General features: G+C 39.4%; 1 protein-coding gene across 4 annotated transcripts in view; it reads left to right on the forward strand.

The window, feature by feature from the left end:
* KIAA1958 (KIAA1958 ortholog) overlaps window positions 1–27,502 on the forward strand; it is a 204,956-nt gene that overhangs the window by 163,780 nt on the left and 13,674 nt on the right. For 2 of the 4 annotated variants that reach the window (XR_011533302.1, XR_011533301.1), the window contains exon 5: window positions 13,322–15,575. The exons of 1 other annotated variant lie outside the window; for it this stretch is intronic. Coding sequence is in view for 1 of the 3 variants with exons in the window: in XM_070595068.1 (XP_070451169.1) it covers window positions 13,322–14,128 (807 nt within the window). In the remaining 2 variants the exon portion in view is untranslated. Of the gene's footprint in view, window positions 1–13,321; window positions 16,330–27,502 lie in introns of those variants that run through there. One more of the 4 variants, XM_070595068.1, reaches the window with a different exon arrangement.

Here is a 27,502-nt window from a genome sequence, read left to right on the forward strand (position 1 = left end):
AATTAAGCATAGAGTTACTCTATCACCCAGCAATTCCTCTCCTAGGCATATACCCCAGAAAATTAAAAACATAGATCTGTACAAGAACTTCTACACAAATATTTGTTGTAGCATTGTTCACAATAGCCAAAATGTAGAAACAACCTAAATATCCATCCACAGATGAATGGATAAACAAACGTGGCATATCCATACGATGGAATATTATTTGGCAATAAAAAGCAATGAAGTACTGATACATGCTTACAGCATGGATGAACCTTGAAAATGTTATGCTAAGTGAAATGAGTCAGACACAAATGGACAAACAAGTCTGATTCCATTTATTTAAGGGACCTAGAATAGGCAAGTTCGTAGAGATAGGAAGTATAATAGAGGTTACTAGGGGCTGACGGGGGGAGGAAATGTGGAGTTGTTATTTAATGAGTACAGTACAGTTGCTGTTTAGAATGATGAAAAAGTTCTGGAAATGAATAGTGGTGATGGTTGCACAACATTGTGAATGTACTCAATGCCATTGAATTGTACTCTTACAAATGGTTAAGATGGTAAATTTTATGTTATGTGTATTTTACCACAACAAAAACCCCAAATAAATCAATTGAAATGTAACTATTTCGCCTTTATTAGTAATAATTTTAAAATTCACCTATTCTCACGGACCCCCATCACCATTTCTTCATCTCCACTCACCCTAACCTTTTCCAGGCCATAGGGTCTTGTCTTCCAGACTTTGGGAAGTCACTATGAAGACACTTGTCTGTTACTGGAAACTTACATTTCCATGCAAAAATCCATGAAGAGCCTCATTTCTCTACACCCTCCGTTCCTTAGATAACATATACATCCAAGCTGGTGGAAATATCCCAACTGTCTAGTAGAGTGTGCCTTATCACCACTTCTAGCTACTAGTGTTTCTTAGTTTCCCTTGTGTCATCTAGAGGAATAATGGGTGAAGAAGATATATTTCAATCCTCTGTAATCTTCTCACATGGGCCAGTCGAGTTTTTTTTTTTCCTAAGGAAGATTCACCCTAAGCTAACATCTGTTCCCAATCTTCCTCTTTTTGTGCTAGAGGAAGTTTAGCCCTCAGCTAGTATCTGTGCCAATCTTCCTTTATTTTATGTGTAGGTTGCTGCCACAGCATGGCTGACGAGTGGTGTAAGTCTGCGCCTGGGATCTGAACCTGTGAATCCTGGCCACTGATTCAGAGCATGCTGAACTTAACCACTACACCATGGGGCCAGCCCCTAAAATTAAATATTTTTAATAACAAATTCTTAAGAAAGAGGCCAATATCTTAGAGAAATAGCCAATATTTAGTTAAAAGAAGGAATTGTGGCATCAAGGCCCATACTCTTTAATCTCACTTTCTTGGTCTTAATGCAACATATTTTTGGTCTAGATGTGTCTTTAAAGATAGATACAGCTGGCAGCAGACGAGGGAGGGAACAGCTCTTGATCACTGTTTGGCTACTGGTGATCCTTGAATATAGTTGTTTGTTCAAGGAAGAAGGCAAGGAGTCAAATCAGACTTGAAAATGTTATCTAAATAAGCAGAGTGTACACTGCCACTCTGTGGTCACACTATGATCTACCAAGTGTGTTCCGCATAGTATTTTTTTCTTCACAAGTGTGGCCTAATCCTCACTGCTTCATCTCCCTCAAGGTTGCTATCTCATCAATGGGTATTCCTTAGACTCACTCAGAAAATAGAGCATTCTGAAGTTCCATACCTATCTTTCTGAATAAAGTAAAATTTGGTAACTGCAAAATGAAGTCATTTTTGTTGTCAGCAATGGTTACTTCAAGATTCATTTTGTTTTCCTATAAGAGTATTTGTAGTTCATAAGCATTTTCTCCATCCACCTAGACAGGATTACCACAAAGGGGAGTTTGAAGCATTCCCCAAAAGTAACTCTTGGTTTTGCTTGTCTTATAACTCTTTCAATTGTCAAGGATTACTGTGTAGTTCCAGAACTTTGGAACTTGTCAAACAGTTCAATTTTCTTTTATTCTGGTCTTTCCCACCTGGAGTCATCAGCCTTCTGACCAAGCTCTTACATCTCTTTGGTCTTTTTGTTGTTGTTGCTGGTGGTGGTGGTGAGGAAGATTGGCCCTGAGCTAACATCTGTTGCCAGTTTTCCTCTTTTTGCTTGAGGAAGATTGTCCCTGAGCTAACATCTGTGCCAATCTTCCTCTGTTTTGTGTGTGGGATACTGCTACAGCATGGCTTGATGAACGGTGTGTAGGTCCACGCCTTGGATCCAAACCCGTGAACCCTGGGCTGCCGAAGAGGAGTATACAAACTTAACCACTGTGCCACTTGGGCTGGTCCCTCCCTTTGGTCATTTTCATGTCAAGGAAGCCAGATTTATAATCCATGGTGAATTTTGACATGGTCAATATGTTCAGAGTGGATAATGAAGGAAAATAGTTCTTGCAGTGTCTTTGTAGCAAATTGAAGACCTTGGTAACCTGGAGGAATAATCACCAACGAAAACTCAGTGTGAGAAAACTAAGGAGGCAGCCAACATGGGCAGAATGAATGGTTTCTTGTGTGCAAACGATATAAATTTTGTGACTTGACATTTCTCTAGGAATTGCTTTCGCTATGATCTTATTTTGAAATTTGTGATATTCTGTGTAAATCAAGAAAAATGTTCTGCCTCCTAAGTCAACTTGGTTCTCCTGACTCCAAAGTTAATTCAGTAGTTTAACCCTTGTGTATCAGTTCATTGGGTCTCAATGATATATTTCAGTCAAACGGTGTTGGAGACCCAGTCGTGTATAAGATGTAGTGCTTGCTTTCAGGGAGCTTTCAGTCCACTTCGAGAAACAGACATATAATTAGACAAAAGACTGTGCAATATGGAGAGGACCATAATAAAATTTAAATTAAGTGCCATGAGATCCCAGCTGAGAGAGTAACTTTGCTTAGGAAAGCTGGAGAAGGCTTTATATAAGCAGAATTTGAGCTAGTTCTGAAATTGAATATTGCGAATAGAGAAGGTTAGAAAAAAAGCATTCTAGATAGAGGAAGTGCATGTGCAAAGACTTAGAAGCATGAAAGAGCCTGGTGGTTTCTATGAATGGCACAAAGTTCAGTAAGCCTGGAAAACAGAGTACAAAGAGAACAGAAGATGAGGCTAGAGAAATAGGGTGTGTACCAGTTATCTATTGCTGCATAACAAACCACCCAAAAACTCACTGGCTTAAAGCAACATTCACTTTATTTGCTCATGGTTCTATGGGTTGTACTCAGCTGGATGGTTCTTTTACTGGTCTCACTTGGGGTACTCATGTGGGTGCAGTCATCTGTATATTAGATGGGAGACAGCTTGTCTCTGCCTCATGTGTTCCTGAGGTCTAACTGGCTTCCTCACGTGGCAACATCATGTACTAAGATGATGAAAGCAGAGCCTGTAAGAACCTGTAAGACGAAAGCAGATGAAAGCAGCATCTCTTGAGGCCTAGGCTTGGATTCACACATTGTCACTTCTGCCATATTCTATGGTCAAATTAAGTCATGGCCAGTGCAGATTCCAAGGTTGGGAAAATAGATTCCACCTCTTGATGGGAAGACCAGCAAAGTCGCAGTGCAAAGGGGTGTGAGAACAGGGAGGGGAGGAATTGTGGCTGTCTTTGCAAACAATCTACCATAGGGTGGAAGCAGATTGTGAAGACTCGTATACAAGGTACACAGTTTGGAATTTGTCCTAAGAGCAACAGGAAGCTATCAGAGGTTAGTTGTTTTGTTTTATTTTGTTTTTAAGCACTAGGGTAATAAGGTTTTCTGCTCAGCACCTCTTATTTAGGAACCATTTCTCTTCTGTACTCCCCAGGGTTACTGCAGAAGCCATCATATTAGTACAGTGCCCCACCTTTTGGTCAGTTGGTTGGATCAGGAGTGGGCCAATCCGAATCCTTCCTTTAGACTTTTTCTACTGAAAATGAGAGTTGGACTCATGCCAGTGGCTGAAAGTGTAAGACATAAACCTTGGGGAGTGCTAGGTGGCTATGTTTTGAGCTATATAAAGAAAGCTGCTCTGTACAGAGAAGCAGAGATGAGAGGTAGAGAGTGTCCTGATGACCTTGGAGTCCACTAATTCTGATACCCCTCTTTGCCTAGGCTTGTTTGAGTTTGGACTATCTCTTGCAACCAAATGAGTCCCAACTAATACAAAGAGAGGTTAACATCTGCAAGTAGGGGGTTGTAAGTGACAACATAAAAATCTGAAACCAGCTGATTGGGGTGTCATGGTTATTGAGAAGTTATTTTAACTGGTTTCTACTGGTATGTAAGACAGCTGTTACTTTTTACATTTTGTATACAGCTACCCTCCTCTTCCATTTTCCTTTCCTATATGTGTATATACATACATATGTTTGTGTGTGTGTGTGTAATTTCTTTTTCTTGTCTTACCTGGTAGGCTAGAACCTCCAGCCCAGTATTATATAATAGCAGTGATATTCAGCATGCTCATCCTATTCCTGACTTTATTAAAAGTATTTTAATGTTTTCATCTTGGTTATAATTTTTATAGCTCTTGTCTGTAAAATACTCTTCATCTAAGTAAGAGGATTTTTTTCTTCCAATCTAAATTTAATTTGAATTTTTAAAAATTTGAAATGGATGTCACATTCTTTCAAATTATTTCAGTAATTATCAAGTTCATATTATTTCTCCTTAATATACAAATGTCAGTTATATTAAAATATTTAAGATTGAGTCATCCTTATACTTTACAGTAATCCCTACTTGTCATGATGTAGTTTTGCTTTCCTGCAGTCCTGAATTTGATTTGATAATATAGGCAGTCCTTGTTTTGTGTGGTACCATGTTAATTGCTGCTTGTACATATCAGAGCCACGTCCTCGCTTTGCATGGTTCTCATGTGCACACATTTTATTTAACATGGTACTGTGTGCACCTGTATTTTACTTAGGGAAGTTTATATTTATATTCATATACTTTGTTTTTTGGTATAATATCTGTGAGATTTGGTTTAGAAATAAATGAAGAACCTTTCTTTTTTCTATGCTCCAAAACTGTTTAAATACAAAACAAAAGAGTTGCTCCAGGTTAGAAGAATGAGACAGTTTAATGCTTAATTGGAAATATTTTCTTGTCCTGGCTTTAGGTTGACATTTTATATTATCAGAATTTTTGTACCCTGTTCACCAGTTTTGGAACAACATCTAAAGGCACATTAAGTATCTCCCAGAAGGATAAGAATTATAGACAACCCAAATTTTAACAGTCTCTAAAAAGTAGATTTAATTTCTTGGGAAATCCAAGGAAACAGTCTGGGCCTGGTACCTCTGGGGATACCTGCTGATAAAGGGTGTAGGTTGTTCCATCTCATTGAACCAATCTCTTAGTAAGGCAGTGATACAGGTGGGCCCCCAAAGTTAGGCCTATGTTTTGTAAGTAACTAGGTATTTAATAAGAAGTATTTCTAGATAAACAAAAAGAAAAAACAAGGTTAATGGTTGGAGCAAATTATAAACCAGTTTCTGAATCCAAGGGGCGGCCAGTCAAGAGTATTTCTAAAAGTCTGAGTCAAAGCATCTTTTGCAGTTTGAAATTTCTGATGATGTCATTAAGTATTCAGGTATCTTTCTGAGTGGCTTACACAGCAATAGACATGTTATCATGGTGATCCCTACGAGGTGTATATCAAGTTGTCCAGCTTCAGTTTGCAGGGCTTCAGGGACAGGTTGGTTTTAGTTCTCAACGACACCAAATGAAAATGATCAAAAATGTTAGTTTGGAGATTTGTAGCCAGATATTTCAGGAGAATAGAAGAATTCAGGATCCAGTCTAGTTAACAGATGTAAAACAAAACCTCAAAGACAATTAACAGAACTAGAACCTAATATCTGTGACTGTGTACTATAATTTTATTGAAACATAATTTTTTCTCTCTAAAATCACCTTCATTTTTACCAAAGGTAGCCAAATTAAGACTAATTGGTTTGTAAAATAAGTCTAGTTTTAATAAACTTGGCCCTTAAGTATAGCAAGAATAGCAATTGGTCATATAGTCTCTTTTAAATCTGCTTCCCTGGAACTTTTTATGAGGAATCTCAGATTGAATTTTAAGCCCTTTGAGGCCAGGGAAGTCAAGCCAAAGACTTGTCATCAGACTCTGCCTGCAATACCTACAGATTTGGGTGAATTCCTCTCTTCTCAAGGTCTCCCAAATATCCTGGGGTTCTCAGCACCTGCCAGAGAAGTGACCTTTCCTCACCTGGTAAGGTTGCTGGGAATCCTGTAAGCAAGGTACCAGGCCAGTATTTCCAAGTGGCTGCATTCCATAAAGTCCAGTCTTTGTTTTTCAAAGCTGTCTTGTCATATCTGAGTCTGCATGTTTTTCTCAAATATGACATTCCAGTCAAAGCCTTGGTAATATAACCAGTGTTTCCAATTGCGTCCTGTTCAGATTCTTATTGGACTTATGCAGGCAACTGTATTGCCATGAATATAGGTATACTCACTCATCAAGAGTTTTTAAATTCTGGAGGAATCACATAGGGAGAAAAAAGATAAATGCTTCATTTAATTCTGCTTACAAATGTTATAAGTCATAGTTCCTTAAGAGAAAGGAGAAAAAGTCTTCCTTAAATCTGGAAAAACAAAACATTAAAAAAATCAGCAATATTTCAAATAAAAAATCATAAAAATTATAATCATCCTCATCAGTGTATTTAGTTCCATGTAATTAATTTTTTGATCTTAATTTTCTGATAGCAGTTTTATCAGGCTATTAGTTTTTTCACTGTAGTTCTGTAATTTCTTACCCAGCTCTGTTTCATAATCTGAAAGTTTATCAGAAACCTGTATTTTAGAGCATTTTCGTGAATCTCTCTGAAGATGAAACATATTTGCAAGAACATCAGAGTAAAAAACTGTCCATAAATGGCAAAAGACTTAAAATTGGCAATTGATAAAGATTGTGACATATAACACTTTGAGATAATAACTAGAATTATGATCAGAATTTTAGGCATGTTATATATATATTTTTAAAAACACTTATATTATTACTGTTTACCCATGCAATATTACCTAAGAAAGTTTATCATCATTTATTTGATAATGTTTTCCATGTAATTTAACATACCAAATAAGTTTAATTAGTTTAATATCTTCTTTATAGAAAGAACAAATTATTTGAGAAGTCCCAAGGCTGATTGGAAATTCTCAAAGTTTTATTTTCTTTTTCTTCTTTTGCTGAGGAAGATTAGCCCTGAGCTAACACCTGTGCCAGTCTTCCTCCACTTTATATGTGGGTCGCTGCCACAGCATGGCTGACAAGTGGTGTAGGTCTGCGCCCAGGATTCAAACCTGTGAATCTGGACTTAAAAGCAGAGTGCGCCAAAGTTAACCACTACACTACAGGGCAGCCCCTCAAAGTTTTCTTAAGTCAAAAGAAAGACTTTAATTTTAGGACAGGTTCATCAAAAATATCAAAAAGTTTTAAAACATTTGGTGAAATGGGAAACAATGCTTAGTTATCCATTCAGTCAAGGTGACAACATAAACAGTCAAAGGCAAACAGAGTTAAAACAGTCCAAAACCCTTAACAGAGAGACCTCAGTCTCTTTGAACAGAGGAAATTACTTTAACAAAATTTAGATTTTTCTCTCTCTTAGGTAAATTCACTCAAAGAAGAACCTTTTATATAACCTCTTTGTCAAGAGTACACCAAAAGTTTAAGAGAATATCTTTTTAAGAGAGAAAACCAAATTCTGATTTTGTACCAGGTTACTTTTGATATTGAAACTCATTGATTTAACTGAATTCATTTTAATCTCAGCCAACTTGACCATGTATAAAACTCATCAGGGTTTTACTTCTTTAAACCTTCTGTCATTTACTTTTTTACATTCAGAATTTGTCCCTTGTTTTCTTTTGCTTTTTTCTTTCCTCTACTTTAGGACAAATTTATCTTTTTTTAACAAAACAAAAATATCTCTATTCTTTATACTTTCTTTACTGAAAACATACATTTTACTTTGTTTGTATACAGACTTTTTTGAAATATGTGCTTTCTCATAAGAAATTTCTCAGCATGCACAAAACACGTTTATTAATAAACTTCAGCATCTTTCAGTTTCTCTGAGATAAGAAACCAAAGGCAGACAAATCTATGCTTAGTCAATTGCTAATATTTTATCTTATATGGAAATGACATAGATATTCAACAGGTTTTTATCACTTAATTTAGCAAAACTCTAAAGTTTTAAGTTACCAAAAAAGATTTTGGAAGCTATTTTTTAAATTATAGTACCCAAAAATCTCTTACCAATTTTTGTGTAAATTATTTGTTTCCAACAATTATGTTTAGATTAGATTGCTTTCAAACTTTACATGGCATTAAAGCAGTTAACTGTCATCGTAAGTTGTTTTAAGAACATACATTATAACGTGATTCTTGTTAAAAGTTTCTCCAAAAACTTTTATCTTTTTTTACATCTATTTAGTTTCCCTGTCCTCCTCAATTATATTTAGATTGTCTACAAAAACCTCATGAGACATCAAACAAAATCAGTTGTTATTCTAGGTTATTGCTTTTGCTGACAAATTTTGTAAGAGATAACATGAGTTCATTTGACCAGTAAACCCAGGCTGTATGTGTGCATCATATCCAATGGTGATAACTCTGAGGACATGCCTATTTTAATAGACCCAGCAAACTTAAGTAAACTTTTATTTATTAAAGATTATTTCTTATCATGTTAACTTAAAAGACATTTGGGTTAGTTTCTGTTACATTTAGAAATAATTTATGTAAGCATTTACTTTAAGCCAATTAAACAGAGCTCTTAATTTTGGCCATACCATCCACAGGTAAAATATCATATATATGTGTGGTCATACATATATCAAAATCATACATGATATCAAAATATCATATATGTATATAACATATTCATAGACACACATACATTTAAGGACTCCATAGTTAATGTTTTAAAAATTTAGGACAATGTACCGCATCTTTAAAAGTCTGCATAAAGCATTTAACAAAGGCCCTCTTTCTAAATGTACAGTTTAACCTTAGACCAATTTACCTTGTGTGTGGAGAAGCCTTTATTACCATTTTAGTGTCTGATATTAGTCTCTAGTTTTGTCTCATATGGTGTGGGCTCAGGCAACCTTATTGCCTTCCCTTTAGTATGTTTAATTAACATTGTCTGATGGGCAGATTTACCCCCACAATCAGGCAAAAAGAGATGCAATCATTTTATGTAAAGCTCATTTAAATACACCACTTTTTACAAAATTTTATTTTAATTTTGTCAACACTTAAACCTCTAATTACATCTTATATTAGGATTTCCTTAACAAGTTTCATTATTATAGTACTGCATGGGGAAGCATTCCCAGCCAGACATAACATCTATTTCCAAAAAACATTTAGTCAAAGTTGAGAAAACTTTTTCATATAGTATTAGCTTAAACATTTTAATCTTTAGGGGCCGGCCCAGTGGCACAACGGTTAAGTGCACACGTTCTACTTCTCTGCAGCCCGGGGTTCACCAGTTTGGATCCCGGGTGTAGACAGGGCACCACTTGGCAAAAGCCATGCTGTGGTAGGTGTCCCACATGTAAAGTAGAGGAGGATGGGCATGGATGTTGGCTCAGGGCCAGGCTTCCTCAGCAAAAAGAGGAGGACTGGCAGTAGTTAGCTCAGGGCTAATCTTCCTCACACACACACAAAAAAATTTAATCTTTATAGTCTTATCAACCTCAGCAGCCTAACTCTTGCCCCAAACAGTTGTTGGTCAGGTTTCTCATTGTGATTTCTGCTTTCTGGCTTTTTAAATGTTTTCAAACTGGGGTGCATAGAATGGGCTTGTCTGAGGTCCTTTAATGTTGAGGAGGACCACTAGGGGTCCTTTTAGCCCGTCTAACCTTAGGCAGTGTTTTATTCGAACCTCTGTTTTAACTTCACTCATGTCTGTTCTATTCATCCCATTTTCATTGTTAATAACTGGCTAAACATTTCCATCCTGTTGGGATGAGTCCGGTGGCTCTTCCCTTTCTGACTTTTCTTTGTTTCTCCCTCTTTAATATTTGTCTTATTTACCCCACTGTCTTATTTGCCTATTATTATTATCATAGTTTTAAAAACTCCTTTAAAAATTGCCACCTTGTTGAAGAGTCCCTTTATTTTTCCTCAACTTTCTTTTATTCTTTTGTTAACTTAATGTTTTCATTAGCATCTGTAAGACCATGAGAAGCTGAGACCCCAAGTTTATTTAAGTTCTCAAGACTAGTCATTGTATTTTTCCTTTAATTTGGCCTTTTCATAGGTACCAATAAAACAGCTGTTTATGATGGGAGCTCTCTAAAAATTTTTCCAACTTAAGGATCCTTTGTTTGGCCATTTTTTTCCTCCAGAGTCTAAACAATATTGTGGCCATGTGGTATTACAAAATCATCCTTTTTAGACATTGTCTTATAACTATAATCAGACTGTCTACTCAGAATCAGCCCCAGTGGGCTCTGCTTGGGGACAGATGGCATGTTCCCCATTCCAATACACAAAGACAGACAGACACACAGATCATCAGACACAGAAAAACCAGACACCAGTGAACTGGTTCCCAGATTTAGAGTAGAAAGTCCTACAACTGTTCCCACTCCAAATATGTGCCCAGATGGCCCCTCTGTGAACAGAAGGGACCCCAGATGGCCCTGCCATAAATGGAAGGACCCCAGACAGCCCTGCCATAAATGGAATGATCCCAGATGGAGGGCAAGACAGTTCGTAGGCATCCCCCAGGTGACTTACCCTATTCCACATTGAGTCCATTGACTCACCAGAAGCAAAAACAAACAAATCTAGAGCCTGTTTCCTTACACAAGAAAATGTGCCTAGGGCCAGCAGAGCTGCATCAGGTCAAAAGTACTGGGGACAGTCCCTAGGATAAATCACCTAGGCAGCTGCTGAACTGCCTCCCAGGAAATCCCAGTCAGCCTGGAGCCACAGAGCCATGAGCAAGAGCTTCCTGGCTGCTTGCAAAATTGTTACCCGGCCACAAACACCAGGCTGATGGCAAGGAAAGGGTTTATTATTATCAAAAGGCAGCCGGATGAGGAGGTGGGAGTTAGTTAGAATTCAGATCCACCTCCTTGAAGGGAGAAAGGTAGGGGATTTTATCTGGGGTTTTAGGTAGGGGAGGGGGAGCATGTGCTGGGGTTTTAGGTAGGGGACGTTTAGCATGTGGACTTGCTGGTTGCCACCTTTCCACCAGCCTGCATTTGGCCTTAAGATGGAATTTCTTTTTCCCTGACGGTCTGGACTTTTCTGGTTAGATTTTATCTTCAGCCTGTGTTTTGCCTTGTGAGGCTGCTTGCAGAGAAGGGGATGGCGAGATGAGGGAATCCACAGGTGGGTGTCCTTGGTTGTCTGCCTCTGTGATGGGTGGTGGATTCTGGGGCCAGGAAGCTGAGGAGTTGGAGTCTGGGAAGCTTCAGGTTCTTGATATTCTCTGGATGTCAGTCTTCCTGTAACAAACCTCAAGAACCCGTAATTAGCCAAAACTTCAGTGTGAGCCTAGGGTGAGGCCACCTGGGTTTTTTTTTAAACAATTTGTAACTTCTATTTGCCTTGTGCAGTTCAGGGATACAAAGGTTTGAAAAACTGCTATTTGCTTATGACTGTAACTTAGAGAAGCAGGGAAAGGAGATGTGTGCTTTTGCTTTTAACCCCATGTATGAACTGATATCAGGGGCAGCATCCTCTTTGGGAGTGCTGTACATCTTTGACAATCATTTCACTCCCTTGTTTGGGGCTCTTCAGATTTTTTACCTCCATTGAACCAAGTTTGGCAGTTTATATGTTGCTACAAAATTGTTCAGGCTATCTAGATTTTCAAATTAATATGCATAAAGTATATGACATTTTTCATATTCTTTATTCATTTTCTGTAGTTATAGTCTTTCTAATTCCTAATATTGTTTAAATATATATATTTCCTTTCCTTTTCTTTCTCTCTCTTTCTGTCAGACCTGCTAGAAATTCGTCAGCTTTATAGGTCTTTTCGAAGATTATATATTTTCATTTTTTATCTATCCCAATTTATAACTTTTCTAGTTCATTATTTTATGTTTTATTTTTATCGATTCACTCTACTATTTTCGAATTTGGTTTACTTTTTCTAGCTTTTGAGTTGAATTGTGTTTGCTTATTTTCAGTGAAATTTCCTAACAAAGTCATTCAAGACTATGGTGCTATTGGAGTGTATTTAGCAACATCTCATACATTTTGATATGTAACATTTTGTTTGGTTCACTTTTCATCTATAATCCGGTTTTTATTTTTTCTTTGGCCCAAGGGCTATTAGAAGAACGAATGCTACCTGTACAGTTTCTGCTTTTAAAACATTTTTTATTGAGACTTTCTTTTGTCCTAGAATATGTATTCAGCCTGAATTGACTATGAGCAAGGTCTGGTTTTCTCTTGATAGCTCCCGCTTGAAAATAAAGCTTTCTTACCAGCCAACCTTCTTTTCTTCCCACCATGCCCAAATAAAGAGCTCTCTCTAATTGTCAATATAATCCTAAAGTTTTTCATTTCTTTTGAACAAATATCGATATTGAAACCCTATGGATCATTAAGCCAGAGATCTTTCTGGACCTATTCAGATAAATTCAAGTGAAAAATCAAGGCGCAGTAACTTGCTATGCAAAACGAACACGTCAGTCGTCTTTCCTACAGCACCATGTTTAGTACCAGCAGTACCAAACAGTATGTGCAGATATCAAGGAAATTAATGTTGGAATGATTCAGAGTTTAAGTTTAGCTCAGGAATTCTTCAGAGAGGATGGTTGAATTTTGTTGAAGGGGAGGGAGGGAAGGAAATGCTTTGCTAGAGGAGAAGAAAGAGCTTTCCGGAGAGGAAGGGTGAAAGTTACAAAGGCCAATAATAATAATAATGTGTGTGTGTGTGTGTGTGTGTATATGTGTATGTGTGTTCATTACTATTTCCAAATCCTTTCACATCCACTCCTTTATTTAAGCGTTATAATAATCCTTTGGGAAGATATTGATTATTATGTCCCATTTTGCTGCTTGAAACACTGAGGTTTTAAGAGGCTCAGAGCCAAGTATGGAACCTAGATCATCCAGCTTGAAGTTCGCTGTCCTTTCTACTGTAGCATGCTAAGGAGTCACCCCTCTAGAGGCCACAAAATGTCTTGGCCACAGTCCAGCCCCTGGTGAGGATTAGGAGAAGGAAGGAGGGGACTGGCTGTTTGGGTGTCCTCAAATGTGTAACCTCAGTATTTGTCTCATTTGAGATCCCTGCAGTGAAGTTGAACGAGCTGCTCGAGAACTTTTACGTCACCGTGAAGAAGAGTGACGGCTCAGACTTCTTGGCCACCTCGCTCCATGCCATTCGCCGAGGTCTGGACCGTATCCTGAAGAATGCAGGCGTGGGCTTTTCCATCACCAGCAGCACCTTCAATTCTTCCACCAAGAAGCTCAAGGAGAAGCTGTGGGTGCTGAGTAAGGCAGGGATGTCAGGTGCCCGTTCCCGCAATATTGTCTACTTCTCCCTTTCTGATGAAGAGGAGATGTGGCAGACAGGGTGTCTAGGGGATGACAGCCCTATCACTCTCCTGTCCACTGTGGTCAAGTACAACAGCCAATACCTGAATATGCGGACGCTGCAGGAGCATGCAGATCTGATGTATGGTGACATCGAGCTGCTCAAAGACCCACAAAACCAGCCCTATTTTGCCCGGACAGACAGTGTCAAGCGGGAGAGTCGGAGTGGTTCCACTAGAGTGTGTCACGGGAAGATCTACCATGAGCATTCCAGGGGAGACAAGCAGTGCCCTTACTGCCTCCTCTACAAGTACATGTACATCCACCGGCCGCCCGCCCAAATGGAAGCCAAGTCTCCTTTCTACCTTACTGCCAGGAAGGAGGCCACTGACATGGGCAGTGTGTGGTATGAGGAACAGAGAATGGGACTGCGGTCTCTGCGGGGAATTGTCCCAAACTTAGCCAAGAAGGTCAAGCTGGAAAACTGTGAGAACTTCACCTTCGTCTCGTTTACTCAGGTGTCTAGGAGGCTTGGCTCCCACAGCTTCTGCCAGTGATTCCCTGGCTCCAGGCCACCTCCCTGCTCATCCTGATAGGCGAGCGCTCCCTCAGGCGGCCGTGGCCGGAGCCCTGAGGAGGCAGGAGATGACCAGGACTTCATGGTCATGCTGGTCTCTGTCAGTGTGACCTGCTATATCTTTGAGTTTGTTTTTTAACTGGAAGTAGAAGAGTATGAAAAATTAGGATGTTTTATCCAAATGTGTGTAACCTTTGTGAAATTACAGAATCTAATACAATGTATAATTGCTACATACGCAAGAGTGAGGAAGTTCATTTTATCTAGTGCCTTTTTAGCACAGATTTTCTCAAAAAAAAAAATGGTGGGAAGAAAAAGGAAAACTGTTTAAGTAGTCATTTAAAAAAATCCCAGTAGCCTAGTAGCTTTAGAATGTTATAAAGACTAATACACTTCATTGAATTACACTCACAGTAAAGAACTAGAATCAGAGAGGCAGACACATGAACTAGTTCAAGGAGAAAAATTGCACTTGACACTTCTTTATATTTTGTGGATGGCTAGCTTGGTTCTGCAGAGCGAGCAGCCGTGCATGATGGAAGACGGTGGAGCTGCGCTCACTCATGCTGAGGGAGAGGCAGGGAGCTGGCCGGCTGCCCTCAGCACTGGGAGGACCTTGATCTCTGCGTCAGTGGAGACAATTTTATGAAAAAAGATGAATGCACCCAAAGGTGTTGGTGAGAACAAGGTTTCCAATGAACTCGATGGTTTGTACCATAAGGGAATTTCCGGTAGTGAAAGAAAGTGGCTTGGAAAAGCGATCTGTGACCAAAATGTGAAAACCTCCTGCAGCAGAAGTGCCTACGTTTTATTTCTCAGCACCACGTGAAAGCTAGTTCCCTTTGAACATTTTTTAGAGTGTTTTTTCTGTGTTCTTTGTGTCCTGTGGTTGTTCTGTCAGCACATAGCACTGGATCTGTCAAACAACTAACGGTGATTTTCAGGCTTAACCAGGAAAATCCAACCAAAACAAGGTGCAAAGAAAACAAACCCCTAAATGTGTTTATTAAAGAACTTTGAAATATTTTTATCAAAGTAGGGCTTTTTCAGCCATAGTAGATGTCATCGTTTTAGGTGGGCACCAATGCTTGGGACATGAGGATGTTGGCAGCCTACCAGGTAAGCACACCCGGCAGTAAAGACTTATTGTCCCCTCAGAGCATGGTGACGGGTCATTAATGCATTTTGAAACCGTGTCACTCAGATAAAATCCAACCTGAGCACACGTTATTGAAACAGCAGCAGAATTTCCTAATAACTACTCTGAATGCAATAGTTAGTGGAAAAGGAGCCCAAAGAGTGCTGATTAATAGTAATAATTTCTAGGGATCTTTATTTTGTATTTGAAGAAAGACTGCGACAACTTTATACCACTTTGTTCCTGTGTGGGCTTTCTAATCCAAAATTAAAATTCCAATACAAATTCACTTTGCAGGAGTCTTAAAATCAGTCCTATTTTTTTTCAAAACAGTATTTTAGTGTTTAGTTTAATCAATTGTTTTTAAAAATCATTCACTGATCATTGAAATATGTGATACTTCCTTTCCCAGAGAAGACTCAACCAATGCTGCCTTAAGGTTTAATGGTGTTCCCTTTTCAGTTATTGCCCATTTATAATTTTGTTTACTAGTTGGTCTTTGCTGAGTATAGATTAATTTGGTCTGTCTCCATCCATATATAAACAACAGGTAATATTTAATAATCAATGTTATGACCTGATATTGCATACTGTTCTGTTGTGGTTTCCTATGGTGATTTTAGGGTTTTGATTAAAAAGAGACACAAAACATTAGATACAGTTTCCTTTAGTTTGCTAAACACCCAAAGGATATTTTGTTTGTGGAAAGCAGATGGTCATTTTTCTTGTCAGTTCTGCACTTAAACAGAAATATAATCTATGTGAACTTCTGGGCAGAGCCGGTAGCCTAATTAAATAAAACCTCCATTTTTATTTTAAATAGATGCAAGAAGAAATTGCCCTTAGGAATCACTGGGATCTTTTCAGATTTTAACATTTTGAAAAGTAGCAATAACTGATCCAGAGGTTGTAATCTTTCTGTTGATGGTGGCTTTTCGTCATTTGAATAACCGTCTCTGCCTCACATTTGTTGCTTATCGCCTGTTTGATGTACTATAAATCCCCAGAGTTCTGAAGTGAATGAGTATAATAAAAAATCAAAAGGGGAATCTTCAGTGATATCTGATGGAAGAAAGAATTGTATCTCAGCATCCTAAATGGAGTTCCTTACATGCCTCCTTGGGGAATGGGAGTGAGGAAAAAAAGAAATTTATCGATTGCTACTCTGTGCCACCCATTGTACTAGTCACTTTTTCTATTATGTATTTGTGTAGAGGTGTGAGCGTGCACACACACTTAAATAAAATTCAAATTCAAATGCCTAGTAAACCTGCTAAAATGGCAAAGCACCTATCCTCCCATATGGCCATGACCCTCCTCAGAGGTCCTGAAAGGCGGCCAGAGTGGCTAGTTCCAGTTGGCGCCTGGCTAAGGCACTTGCTCTGTCTTTCCAGCAGCTCTAAACCCTACCCGCTGGCGGCCCAACCCAGGAGACAGGAGAATCCCAGAGAAGGAGGGGGGAGGTTAAGTGTTTTCTACACTAATCTTCAGATTTTTTTTTTACTCAAAAATGGGAATGGATCTCAGGAGTTCGCGAGTTCCTCTGAGCACACGTTGCCTCCGGGCTCTGTGTCGGGAATGGTAGGTGTGACCCGTGGAGTCCTTTGCGTGAGCCCTGCCCACAGCACCTTCTGCGTCTGCTCTAAAGTGAGGCCTGCTTGCTTGGTGCCCTCCTCCCCAGAATCCAGACCCTGGAAAGTCTCCCCCTGGAAGTTTATCCTGGCAGAGATGATAGGCCGTCAGCTTGAAGGACGTGACTCAATCAAATATAAAAGCTTTAGCACAGCAGCAGCGCATGGGAGGCATGCAATAAACATTAGCTCTTTCACTTACAACTTTTTGGTGATGGGATTAATTAATATTATTCGACTAACCTGCATTCTGTCACTTACTTCTTCCATTATGGAGATTCTCTCTTCCTTAAACTTTTAAACTTGAAGAGGAAACCAAACATGATAATCTGGTCACATTAATGCCCACGAATTCTACCTCCAACACAGCCAAGCCCTGATACCTCAGATACGAGCAAAAACAAGTGAAGGACGAACAGAGCGGCCGTAAGAGGCTTTAGGAGAAAGCTTTTCGTTGTTTAGTGTGTTGGCAAAGGGAAATATTATTGGAGTACGTAACCAAAGTTGTGAAAGAAATGGTCTCCTTGGTCATGTGGCATTTTCCAGCTTTCCTGGGATTAAATGCTGTGTTAATCCGCCCTGACTGATAAATGGTGTTTGAAGAAATGTGAAATTCTGTTACTTTGATTTTTATTTTATTTTAACCTTATTAAAAGCATCAAGCACTATACCACTCTCTCAGCATGTTCATAGACAGTCGTTAGGAGAATCTGCACAAAGTAACCCTCCCGTAGAAGCGGAAGCCTCTTGCTGTAGTAGAAAGACGACTAGACTGGGAGCCCCTTCACCGCCCACTTGGCAAATTGTGCTCTCCCTTTCCGCAGTGATATAGTGGGATCATTGGATGGAGCATCTCCGAAGCGAACAACGTTACACTTCTCTAGCTCCTCAAGGTCACGTAGTTAGCAAGTGGCAAAACTAGGAAGCAAATTTCATAATGCCTCAGGGTCATATGGTAAGTCTCCTAATTTAGTGCTTCTGCCTGGAATGCTTTCTTTAAAAATAAGATTTTTCTTGAATTTTCAAGTTTCACACCTTCTAAAATTACTTTGCTATCTCTAGGCAGCAGAATGCTGAATATTTTTCTCAGTTTAGGCTAACACTGACCACACTGTTACTGGTTAAATAAAGTAAACAGAATGATTAAATGTTATCCTAATCGAAGATTCATCCTGTTGCTTTTAGTGAAATCTGGATTGCTAAATATTTTTGAGCTAGTCACCAGTTATCCTTTAGGCTCAAAAAATGCAAATAGTGCAGACCTCAGTGCAGAGTTACCTCATTTTGTCCGCGAGCTCTAATTTAGTCTGTTAAGGCCCATACGTATTTAGAAGCTGTTAACAGACAGCCCTGAACAAAAGAATACATTAAAAGTTTCAAACTGGTAGATATCTTTAGATGCTTTTGCTTTGGGGTAAAATTTTTTTTTTTTTGGTGAGGAAATTGGCCCTGAGCTAACATTTGTTGCCAATCTTCCTCTTTTTGCTTGGGGAAGATTGTTGCTGAGCTAACATCTGTGCCCATCTTCCTCTACTTCCTATGTGGGACACGACCACAGCTTGGCTTGATGAGCTGCGTGTATGTCCACAATCAGGATCCGAATCCAGCAACCTAGGCCGCTGAAGCAGAGCGGGCAAACTTAACCATTATGCCACCAGGCTGGCCCCAAGGGGTGAATTTTTAATGCTCTGAATTAAAAGAAAAACGTAACAGTTGTTTTGGCAGTTTTCTTAGGTAAAAATCTTTGTTGTATTTTCCCATATAAATTATTAACTACCACCAAAACATAACTGGAGGCAGAGATTCATGGTGACCTCAGGCCAGGCTTTCTGAGAGAAGAAGAGGCCGTGTGGGATGATAAACTAAGTCATCTCTGGAAATTCCTGTGTATTCTATATCCGTGTGTTCTGACATCACAGGATTTCCCACAATGCCTTTGAGGGAAGCGGCCCCTCCTTCCAGCCAATTTCACCTATTATTATGATTTTGAGTACTTCCATTCTTTACGGTCCAGGAAATCCAGACGAGTTCTCCATGTTCAGTTGTTGACCAGAATTAAATTATGTTCAACTAAAGTGCTTTATTATTCATCTAATGCAGCTCATAGGGAAATTAATCATTTCAGGAAATATTAATTTATTAAGATAAAAAATCACTAGGTTATATGTAGGTGCTTTAGAGCCCTCTCCCCCATTGAGATGAGAATGGGCTCCTAGATACTTTAGGTCAGTATAACTAATTTGATTAATTTGCATTTAACTGTAGTTAGTGTTACTGATTTGTTCAAATAAAAGTTTCTAGAAGGTTCAGATTTGCCTAACGCTGACTATGGTAAGCGCTTTCTTACAGCTGCCTCATGTCCTCATTTAATTCTCACAGCAGCTCTGCAAGATAGGTCTAATTATTCCCATTTTACTTCTTGAGAAACCAAGGCTCAGAGAAGTTAAGTAAACTTCCCAAAGTCTCACAGAGCTAATAGGTTGGAGGACCCTGGTCTTCTGACTCCAAATCCAGCGCACGATCCATTAGACCAAACTTCCTTCTTCAGGCCCACGGAGGTCCATTTATCACAGAGCTTTTAAAAAATTAAGCAGTTTCTATTTGTTTGGGAAAGATTTCATTTCCTAAGCCGTACTGTGTTATACCGTATATGTACTGGCCTACGAATTGATGGGCCACTTGGTATAATTTAGTAGTTCCTGGAAAGCCTGCTGGTTTTCCGTGAATGAGTATAACGTTTTCTGTCAATTGAGAACCTTCTGTCTTTATCTAACAAATAACCTATATTACCTATTATCTATCTTAAGGGGCAGATGGTCATGCCACTTGATTCTAATAAAAAGTCAATTACTTTATAAACTCTACCTGTTTTGACATTGGTATCATTGCTCAAAAGGTAAAGGACTTCCCAACCTATGTCACAAGTACATGCTGAGGTTTTTTTACTTTTGCTTTTAAATTTTGGTGTCAGAGGATTTTTAAATCTTTAGGCTTATTTAGTCATTTGTTTCGCGTGCTGTCCTTTATCAGGGCATGTTTATTTTCTGTTTTGAGACAAAAAACAATAGGTTATGGGTAACTCTGAGATAGACCAGTCATATTCCCTCATTTTACCAGTAAGGAAATTGAAGCCCAGAGATACTACGGGCAGCCAGACTATCAGTAGTAGATTCAGGACTGGAAAATTAGTCCAGAGCACTTTCCTCCATATCACAGCTGGGAAGATTTGGATTTTTAAAAATTAATTAATGGAACTGCATCTGCAGAACAACATCTGGCTAGCAGAAGCCCCTGATGAACTCCTGCCTTCACAGAAAACACACTCATAAAGACCCAGTTGAAGGCCACATCTCAATTCTAGAATCTAGAAGGAATCGATACAATTTGTGAGGCATATGGAGATGGATTGAGGCAAAACCTTCCAGGTTGCAGCTCAGTGTTTTCTCGGCTTCACTTCATGAAAGAGAGGCCCTGTGAAATAAAAAATTTGAAAGAGATTTAATATTTCTTCTCCCCAACCATGTCTGTCTCCTAACTCAGAGCCAGAGAGGTAGCCGGCAGATCCTGCCTCTCAACCAGGTGCCACACCGTGAAGTGAAACATTTCTCTCTTCCTTCTCCCCACCCCACCTCCTCTTCATGCCGTCCAAGACTCCAAATCCTAGGGCTAAAACACAGCAGAAAGCAGAGAGGATCTATTAGAGGCATCGTGCGTTCTGAGAAAAATGCCCTTTAAGTGAGGGCAGCAACAGTAAATAACTAGGTAGCAGAAAGTGCAAATATTTTGATGTTTTCATGTACAGTGTTGGTGCCGAGATCCAGAAGACCAGGCGATGGGAAGGAAAAGGATGCCCCTTCAATGGAAAAGTGTTTAACTAGAAACTGGACGTGGAAGTAGGTGCATTTCCTTACCGTCACACCTGCACATCCACAAAAGGGGTTTGACCACACTCAAGGGGACAGATAGCGTAACCAAGGGCAAACACTGAGTCTGGAAAGAAAGGATCACATTTAAGGATGAGTATAGAGTAGAAAGCGAAAGAAGGCGTATAAAATGCTGAACCAAGGAAAGTGAATAGCTTCCAGAACACTTGAAAATGAAAGTGTTCTACTGCAAGAAACAAGAAAATTTTAGGATTCTCTGTCACAATTGAAAGAACGGAAGAATTACTTCTATGCAGCCATAGTGGGTTATCTTAACATGGGAATGGGCTCAGAGAGAAAGGCAATTGAAGAAAATGAAGGAGAAGATTAGAAAGAAGGATTTCCAGGAAGCGAAAAACACAATAGCAGATCAAAATCCGCACTGGAAGCAGAAAAGAATACTGATGCTTAAAAAAACACAAATCAATAATGTGAAGGACAGACTTGAGATTTTCTTCCTAATGTTCTTTCAAAAGAAATAAGAGATGAAAATAATGGGGAAAGATAATGGATTTGGAAGACAGAACATTAGCTAACATTACTGACATTTGCTTTTCTGCTGGAAAGACTATATGAGAAAAAAGGTCATCAGACTATAAAATGAAAGCTTTCCTGAACAGAATGAAAATCTGTGTATGTAGATTAAAAGGGCTCACTGCATTCCAGTCAAAAAAAAGGCGAGAGAGACCCACACATAAGCACCTGGCAAAATTGTTAATTTACCAAGGATGGAGAAGGAAGAATCCTGCGGGCAGTCCAGTCAGAAAGTAACCAGTTTCCTTTTCGAAAACAAGAGCATTCTGGCTTCAGACTTCTACTCTATAGCACCAAATGCCAGGAAACAATAGGGAATTTGGGGGGGGGAAAGTTGTGATTTTGGAATTTGATACATAGTTTATATGTTAAGATACAGAAAATATTTTTAGTTATGACATGCATTCAGGAAATAAACCATCTATGTGTTATTCCTTTAAAGGGAAACTGTACTGCAACCTACAAAGCTCGGTTAAAAAACCCTGCAATTTTAAGGAAAAAAATAAATGAAGCACAGGTAAAAGGACCTACACCTAGAGTATTCAACTGTGTACTAGTGGGGGGCTTTGGGGAGAAGGAGGGAAAAAAATGAAGCAGACTGGCAACAGCTGTTAGCTCAGGTGCCAATCTTTAAAAAAAAAAAAACCAAAACAGTTTTTCCTCCATATCATAATTTCAAGGGACTCTGGGGTATTAAACATCAGATCATTACCCACGAGGAGGAAATGTATCCTTTTTAATAGATAATATAGCTAGAAGCCACAAATCTGAAAGTGCCCAAGGTCCTTACAGGAAGGAGCAAAACTAATACAAGAAAATGTCTCTGAAAATAACTGCCATATCGCAGCATCGTGTTTCTTCATTTTTATTACTGAAGTAATGCCTGATCATTATAGTATAGATAGAAGATTCAGATACATCTTTTATAAATTAAATTTAAATTGCTCTCGGTTTTCCCCACTACCATTTAAAACACTAGCCTGGGAGAGTTCCTTGCTTCCAAGTGAGAGAAGGCCAGGCGTCCCCACCTTTGCTTTGGGGTCTGACCTCCTGGACTAGAACTTGCTGAGGCCATCTCTTGTGCTTCTCAGCTCAGCTGCAAGATTAGGAGATTGCAGGATATATATCTGCGTTTTAAAAAAGAGATCAGGAAAAAGGAACTTTACTTTAGAATACAAATGCAAGAAAAGTTGGGTTTCAACAGCGGGAAGCTGGTCTGGGGCAGTGAGGTGCTTTCTTAGCTGCACTTGAAGTTTTATGCAACTGTGTTTAAATTCAGATAGTAAGTGAGTAAAGCAGTTAAGGAAACAAAAAAACAATTGCTTCCGGAGTCCACCATGTCCGTGTTAGGACTAAAGCTGGGTGGTTTTGCTTCTCATTTGCTTGCGCTGGAAGGACTTGAAAACACCCAGGAATGCAGAGTAGCATCGGCCTTAATGCTCAGTTCCTTCCCGGCAGTGTAAAGGTTTTATCTGTGCCCTAAGTTGTCTTGCCAATTTAAAGTCCAAATTTTCAACACCCCCAGCATGGCTGCTTTAAATTTAGCGCTAGAATGGTTGGTGGGTCGCTTTGTGGTTGCTTAGTTTTTCATTCAGAAGCACAGCGAACCTCTTCCAGATGGAGGGGTCTCTCCGGGACAGCTTCCAAGTACCACCTCTCCCGGGGTCTCCTCTTGCTTGGCTGCGACTGACAAAAGTCTGTTCACTTTAACTACTTAGATAAGAAATACAATGCTTTTATTTAAAATTTTAATATTTTCCATGTGACCGAATGTTCCAAATGATAGCAACAAAACTGTGTCGTAATGTTTTCACTGTTCTGGATTTTTTTTTTTTTTTTAATGTAGAGGAGGATATTCATCATTCCTTAACACTGGAAACATCATTCTGAATGACAGAGGAAATGGTCGGTAACTTGAATGATTTTATTGGGCCGTTTTCAACTTCTTCTTTCTTCCTCACCGATGCTGCCCATGTGCACACGTGTAAGAGCATGTGGGAGCACGAGTGGGGCAGCGCGTGTAGCATCTATTTTTTGTCACAGAGTGTCTAGCCCAGCCCTCTAGTTGATAGTCTAGTAGAGTCTGTTAACAATTTGCAAGATTCCGGGGTTTTTTTTTAAACTTGGTGTTTGGTTTGGTTTATGTATATGCAGCTTGACTGTTTAACCCCGATTTTTGAAAATAAAAAAATGTTAATGTATATTTTATGTCTGTTTTATTAAAATAACTTAGTTATTTTAACTTAATCAGCAGTATGTATGGTTTCTGAATGTTTTTTATTTTAGTATCACATTCCTGGAAGTAATGTTTTCCTCTGTATTTTGCAACGTTAGACATTTTGAACAGTTCTGTATGCATATTCTATGCTTCCAAGCTAATGCTCCGAAGAAATAGTTGCTCTGACTGACTCTCCCTCTGGTTCTTTGATGGATTTCTCCACTGGGTTGAGTCCATTGGAAAGCTCTCATGCTGATTAGGTATTGACCATTGTATACATGCCTCTCATTGGTATTTTTCTGCTCTTTAAATGATTATTTATGGTTTTGGGTGAGTACATTTAATCCTAAAAACTTTTAAAGTAGAAATTTACTGCTCTGTATATACAACAGCTAAAATCATTCCTGAGAGACAAGTTTCTGAAAAATACATCCGAATGAGTATAATGGTGGTAATGGTGAAAAGATGAGGTGTTTCATTGACAATAATTGACCCTCAGGCAAATTGACTCTCTTCTCATTGTTCTACTTAGAGCAATAATTTTAAAATTTTAGACTCCTAAACCAGTTTAAAAAGTCAATAAGGGGCCAGCCCGATGGCACAGTGGTTAAGTGTGCACATTCTGCTTCTTGGCGGCCCAGGGTTCGCTGGTTCAGATCCTGGGTGTGGACATGGCACCACTTGGCAAAAAGCCATGCTGTGGTAGGCGTCCCACATATAAAGTAGAGGAAGATGGGCGTGGATGTTAGCTCGGGGCCAGTCTTCCTCAGCAAAAAGAGGATTGGCAGTAGTTAGCTCAGGGCTAATCATCCTCAAAAAAAAAAGAAAGTCAATGAAAGCTACAGACCATTTTCTTAGGAAGATGCATATGTGCATGCAACATTTTACATACATAAACCCAGGTTTAAAGACTCCTGCACCAGATTTTTTAAAAAGAGTTCTTTTGTGTATGTGTGAGGAAGATTGGCCCTGAGCTAACAGTTGTTGCTAATCCTCCTCTTTTCGCTTGAGGAAGACTTTTGCTGAGCTAACATCTGTGCCAATCTTCCTCTATTTCATGTGGGATGCCACCACAGCATGGCTTGACAAGCAGTGCTAGGTCCGTGCCCAGGATCCGAACCTGCAGACCCCTGGCCGCCAAAGTGGAGTGTTCAAACTTAACCACTATGCCACGAGGCCAGCCCCTAAAAAGAGTTGTCTTTTTGAGATATATTCTAAAATATTTAAGGCTTTGCTTCAAAATAATCCAGAGGGGTAGAGACAGTGGAGGTGGAGGTGATATACAAATTGGCCTTGAGGAGATCATTGTTAAAGCAAATTGATGGGTACATGAGAGTTCATTATACTCTTCCCTGTTTTTTGTATATGTTTGAAATTTTCTATAAGGCAGAGTTTAAAATAAACACACACGCACACACAAATCTCCTGTACTAGAGATTCCACAACCCTCCTTGCCAGTCTCATAGAATCAGAGAATCTTCAAGCTGAAAGGAAGGTCCTGAGGAGAGATGGGATAATGATGCTGACAAACACAGATGAGACCCTCCAGCTAATACCCGAGATAGATTTTTAGGTGTGGAAGCTGGGTTGGAGCAGTCATGGCAAGAACCAGTGAAATTTGGATTATTAACATGAATTTGTTTGTACCTACCAGATGGGAACATATTTTGTTCTTTCCCTTTAATGCAGAAAGTAGATCTGTGTAAATCTTGGGGGCTGATTCCGGCAGCCTTAAGAGAGCTGTAGTTATGACATACAGATTGAGATGCGATCCAGTCATGCTGAAAGTACTATGGAGACTGGTGCACTGAGCCAGGAGGTCCAAGGGCCTGGGGTAGCTCATGGCCTTGAGGATAAACACGCCTGTTGGAGTTGCTATGGAAACTATATGCTACTGAAACTTTGAAAGAAAGAGAGAACCTCCATGCGAGGACTAGCAAAGGATGCGATGCAGAGCGTAGATGCATCAGTGGCCTGGTGCGTGCCCACTCTCGCTGAGGTGTCAAGACGTTATTTCCCAGTCCCTGAGGGAGTCTCATGACCGATGCCTTCTGGCTTATTTCACTGTGTTCCATCCTGCTCTTTCTTGCCCTCGCCTAGATTACGGCCTGGAGCCCCAGAAGCTGTGTGTGTTTTCCTCCCCCGGTGCATTTCTTTTCCTTGTCGTCCTTTCAGTTTTCCTGTTTTGTTTCTTCCTCTGCTTTGGAGAATTTTCACTACCGTTTTTGCTGGTAAGACACCAGGGACAGACATGAAAGACATTAAACAAGATATATTTCAGCAATAAACAAGATTCTTGTATTTCTCCTGGGATCCCAAAGAAATAAGGATGAGAAATAAAAATTCCTGCTGGAGTATTTACAATGTACTCAGCTGTTGAAATGTTGAAAATGCAATCAAGGAGGTAATTTAGCACATTTCTAATACACTTAACTACGGCAATAATGTCTAAGAGTTTGGCCAAATTTAAAGAACCCAGTGGATCTTTTAGGACATTCTTAAAGAACCTAACCGCCACCAATAACAAATACATTTTTGACAATGAATAGTTAATACTCTATGTGTTTGTGGCTTTTGTTATGTCTGTCCCTAGGATAATGGCCCAGAATTGAAAGGATGCAATTTGACCTTCCCCAGGCAGGGAACAGTATGATCCAGATGTGTAGCCTATGTATAGTCCCCTGTCATGTATTTCTCTTGCTCCCTCATTTTTTCTCAGTGTAACCATCCAGCCAGGGCACTTTGCCAAGAGCCATTCATTCATGTGCCTCCTTCACAATTTTTGTGATAGCTGAGTCCATTTGTCCTATTATTTATTTGCTATTTTCTTTAAATTAATTCTTTTTTTTTTTTAAGGATTGGCACCTGGGCTAACAACTGTTGCCAATCTTTTTTTTTTTTTCTGCTTTATCTCCCCAAACCCCCCCTGTACACAGTTGTATATCTTAGTTGCAGCTCCTTCTAGTTGTGGGATGTGGGATGCCGCCTCAATGTGGCCTGATGAGCGGTGCCATGTCCGCGCCCAGGATCCGAACCCTGGGCCGCTGCAGCAGAGTGCGCGAACTTAACCACTCGGCCATGGAACCAGCCCCTAATTCATTTTTTTACTTGAATTTATTTTAAAGCAAGAAATAAGTACTTTTTTTTTAAGCGGGGTTCCTGGAGTGAAATCACTTGGGTTCAAATTCCAGCTCTGCTTCTTACTAGTTTGACATTGGGCAAGTTATTTGACCTCTCTGTGCCTAAATTTCTTCGTCTTTAAAGGGCGGGTAACAATATTATCTATCTTGTGGAGTTGTGGTAAGGATTCACTAATAATATTCATACATATAAAGCTCTTAGAATGATGCCTGGTACATAATAACTGTCAAGAAATAATAACTGTTAGCTATGGTTGTTTATATTACTACATAAATGCTGTATTAACGCAATAAATATAAATTCATAAATATTAAAATTAGAAAGGTTTGCCCATATATACCCAAGAATCACCTCTAGCATCATCGCAGTGGCACAGTAACCACACTTTGGGAAACAGCTTGATGCCCCCCCCCCCTTTCTGAAATCATCTTCGCCTTGGCTTCCATGATAACGTAAGGTGTCACTGTCTCCTGGTTTTTCCACTGTGTCTCTAGATTCTCTTTCTTAGGCTCTTCATCCTTGACTCTCATTTATACTGATTCAGTTTTGTTTTTGTTTTTGTTTTTTTTTAAAGATTTTATTTTTTCCTTTTTCTCCCCAAAGCCCCCTGGTACATAGTGGTATATTCTTCGTTGTGGGTCCTTCTAGTTGTGGCATATGGGACGCTGCCTCAGCGTGGTTTGATGAGCGGTGCCATGTCTGTGCCCAGGATTCGAACCAACGAAACACTGGGCCGCCTGCAGCGGAGCGTGCGAACTTAACCACTCGG

This window comes from Equus przewalskii, chromosome 26 (genome assembly GCF_037783145.1).
Source record: "Equus przewalskii isolate Varuska chromosome 26, EquPr2, whole genome shotgun sequence".
In the NCBI taxonomy this organism is placed as follows: Eukaryota; Metazoa; Chordata; class Mammalia; order Perissodactyla; family Equidae; genus Equus; species Equus przewalskii.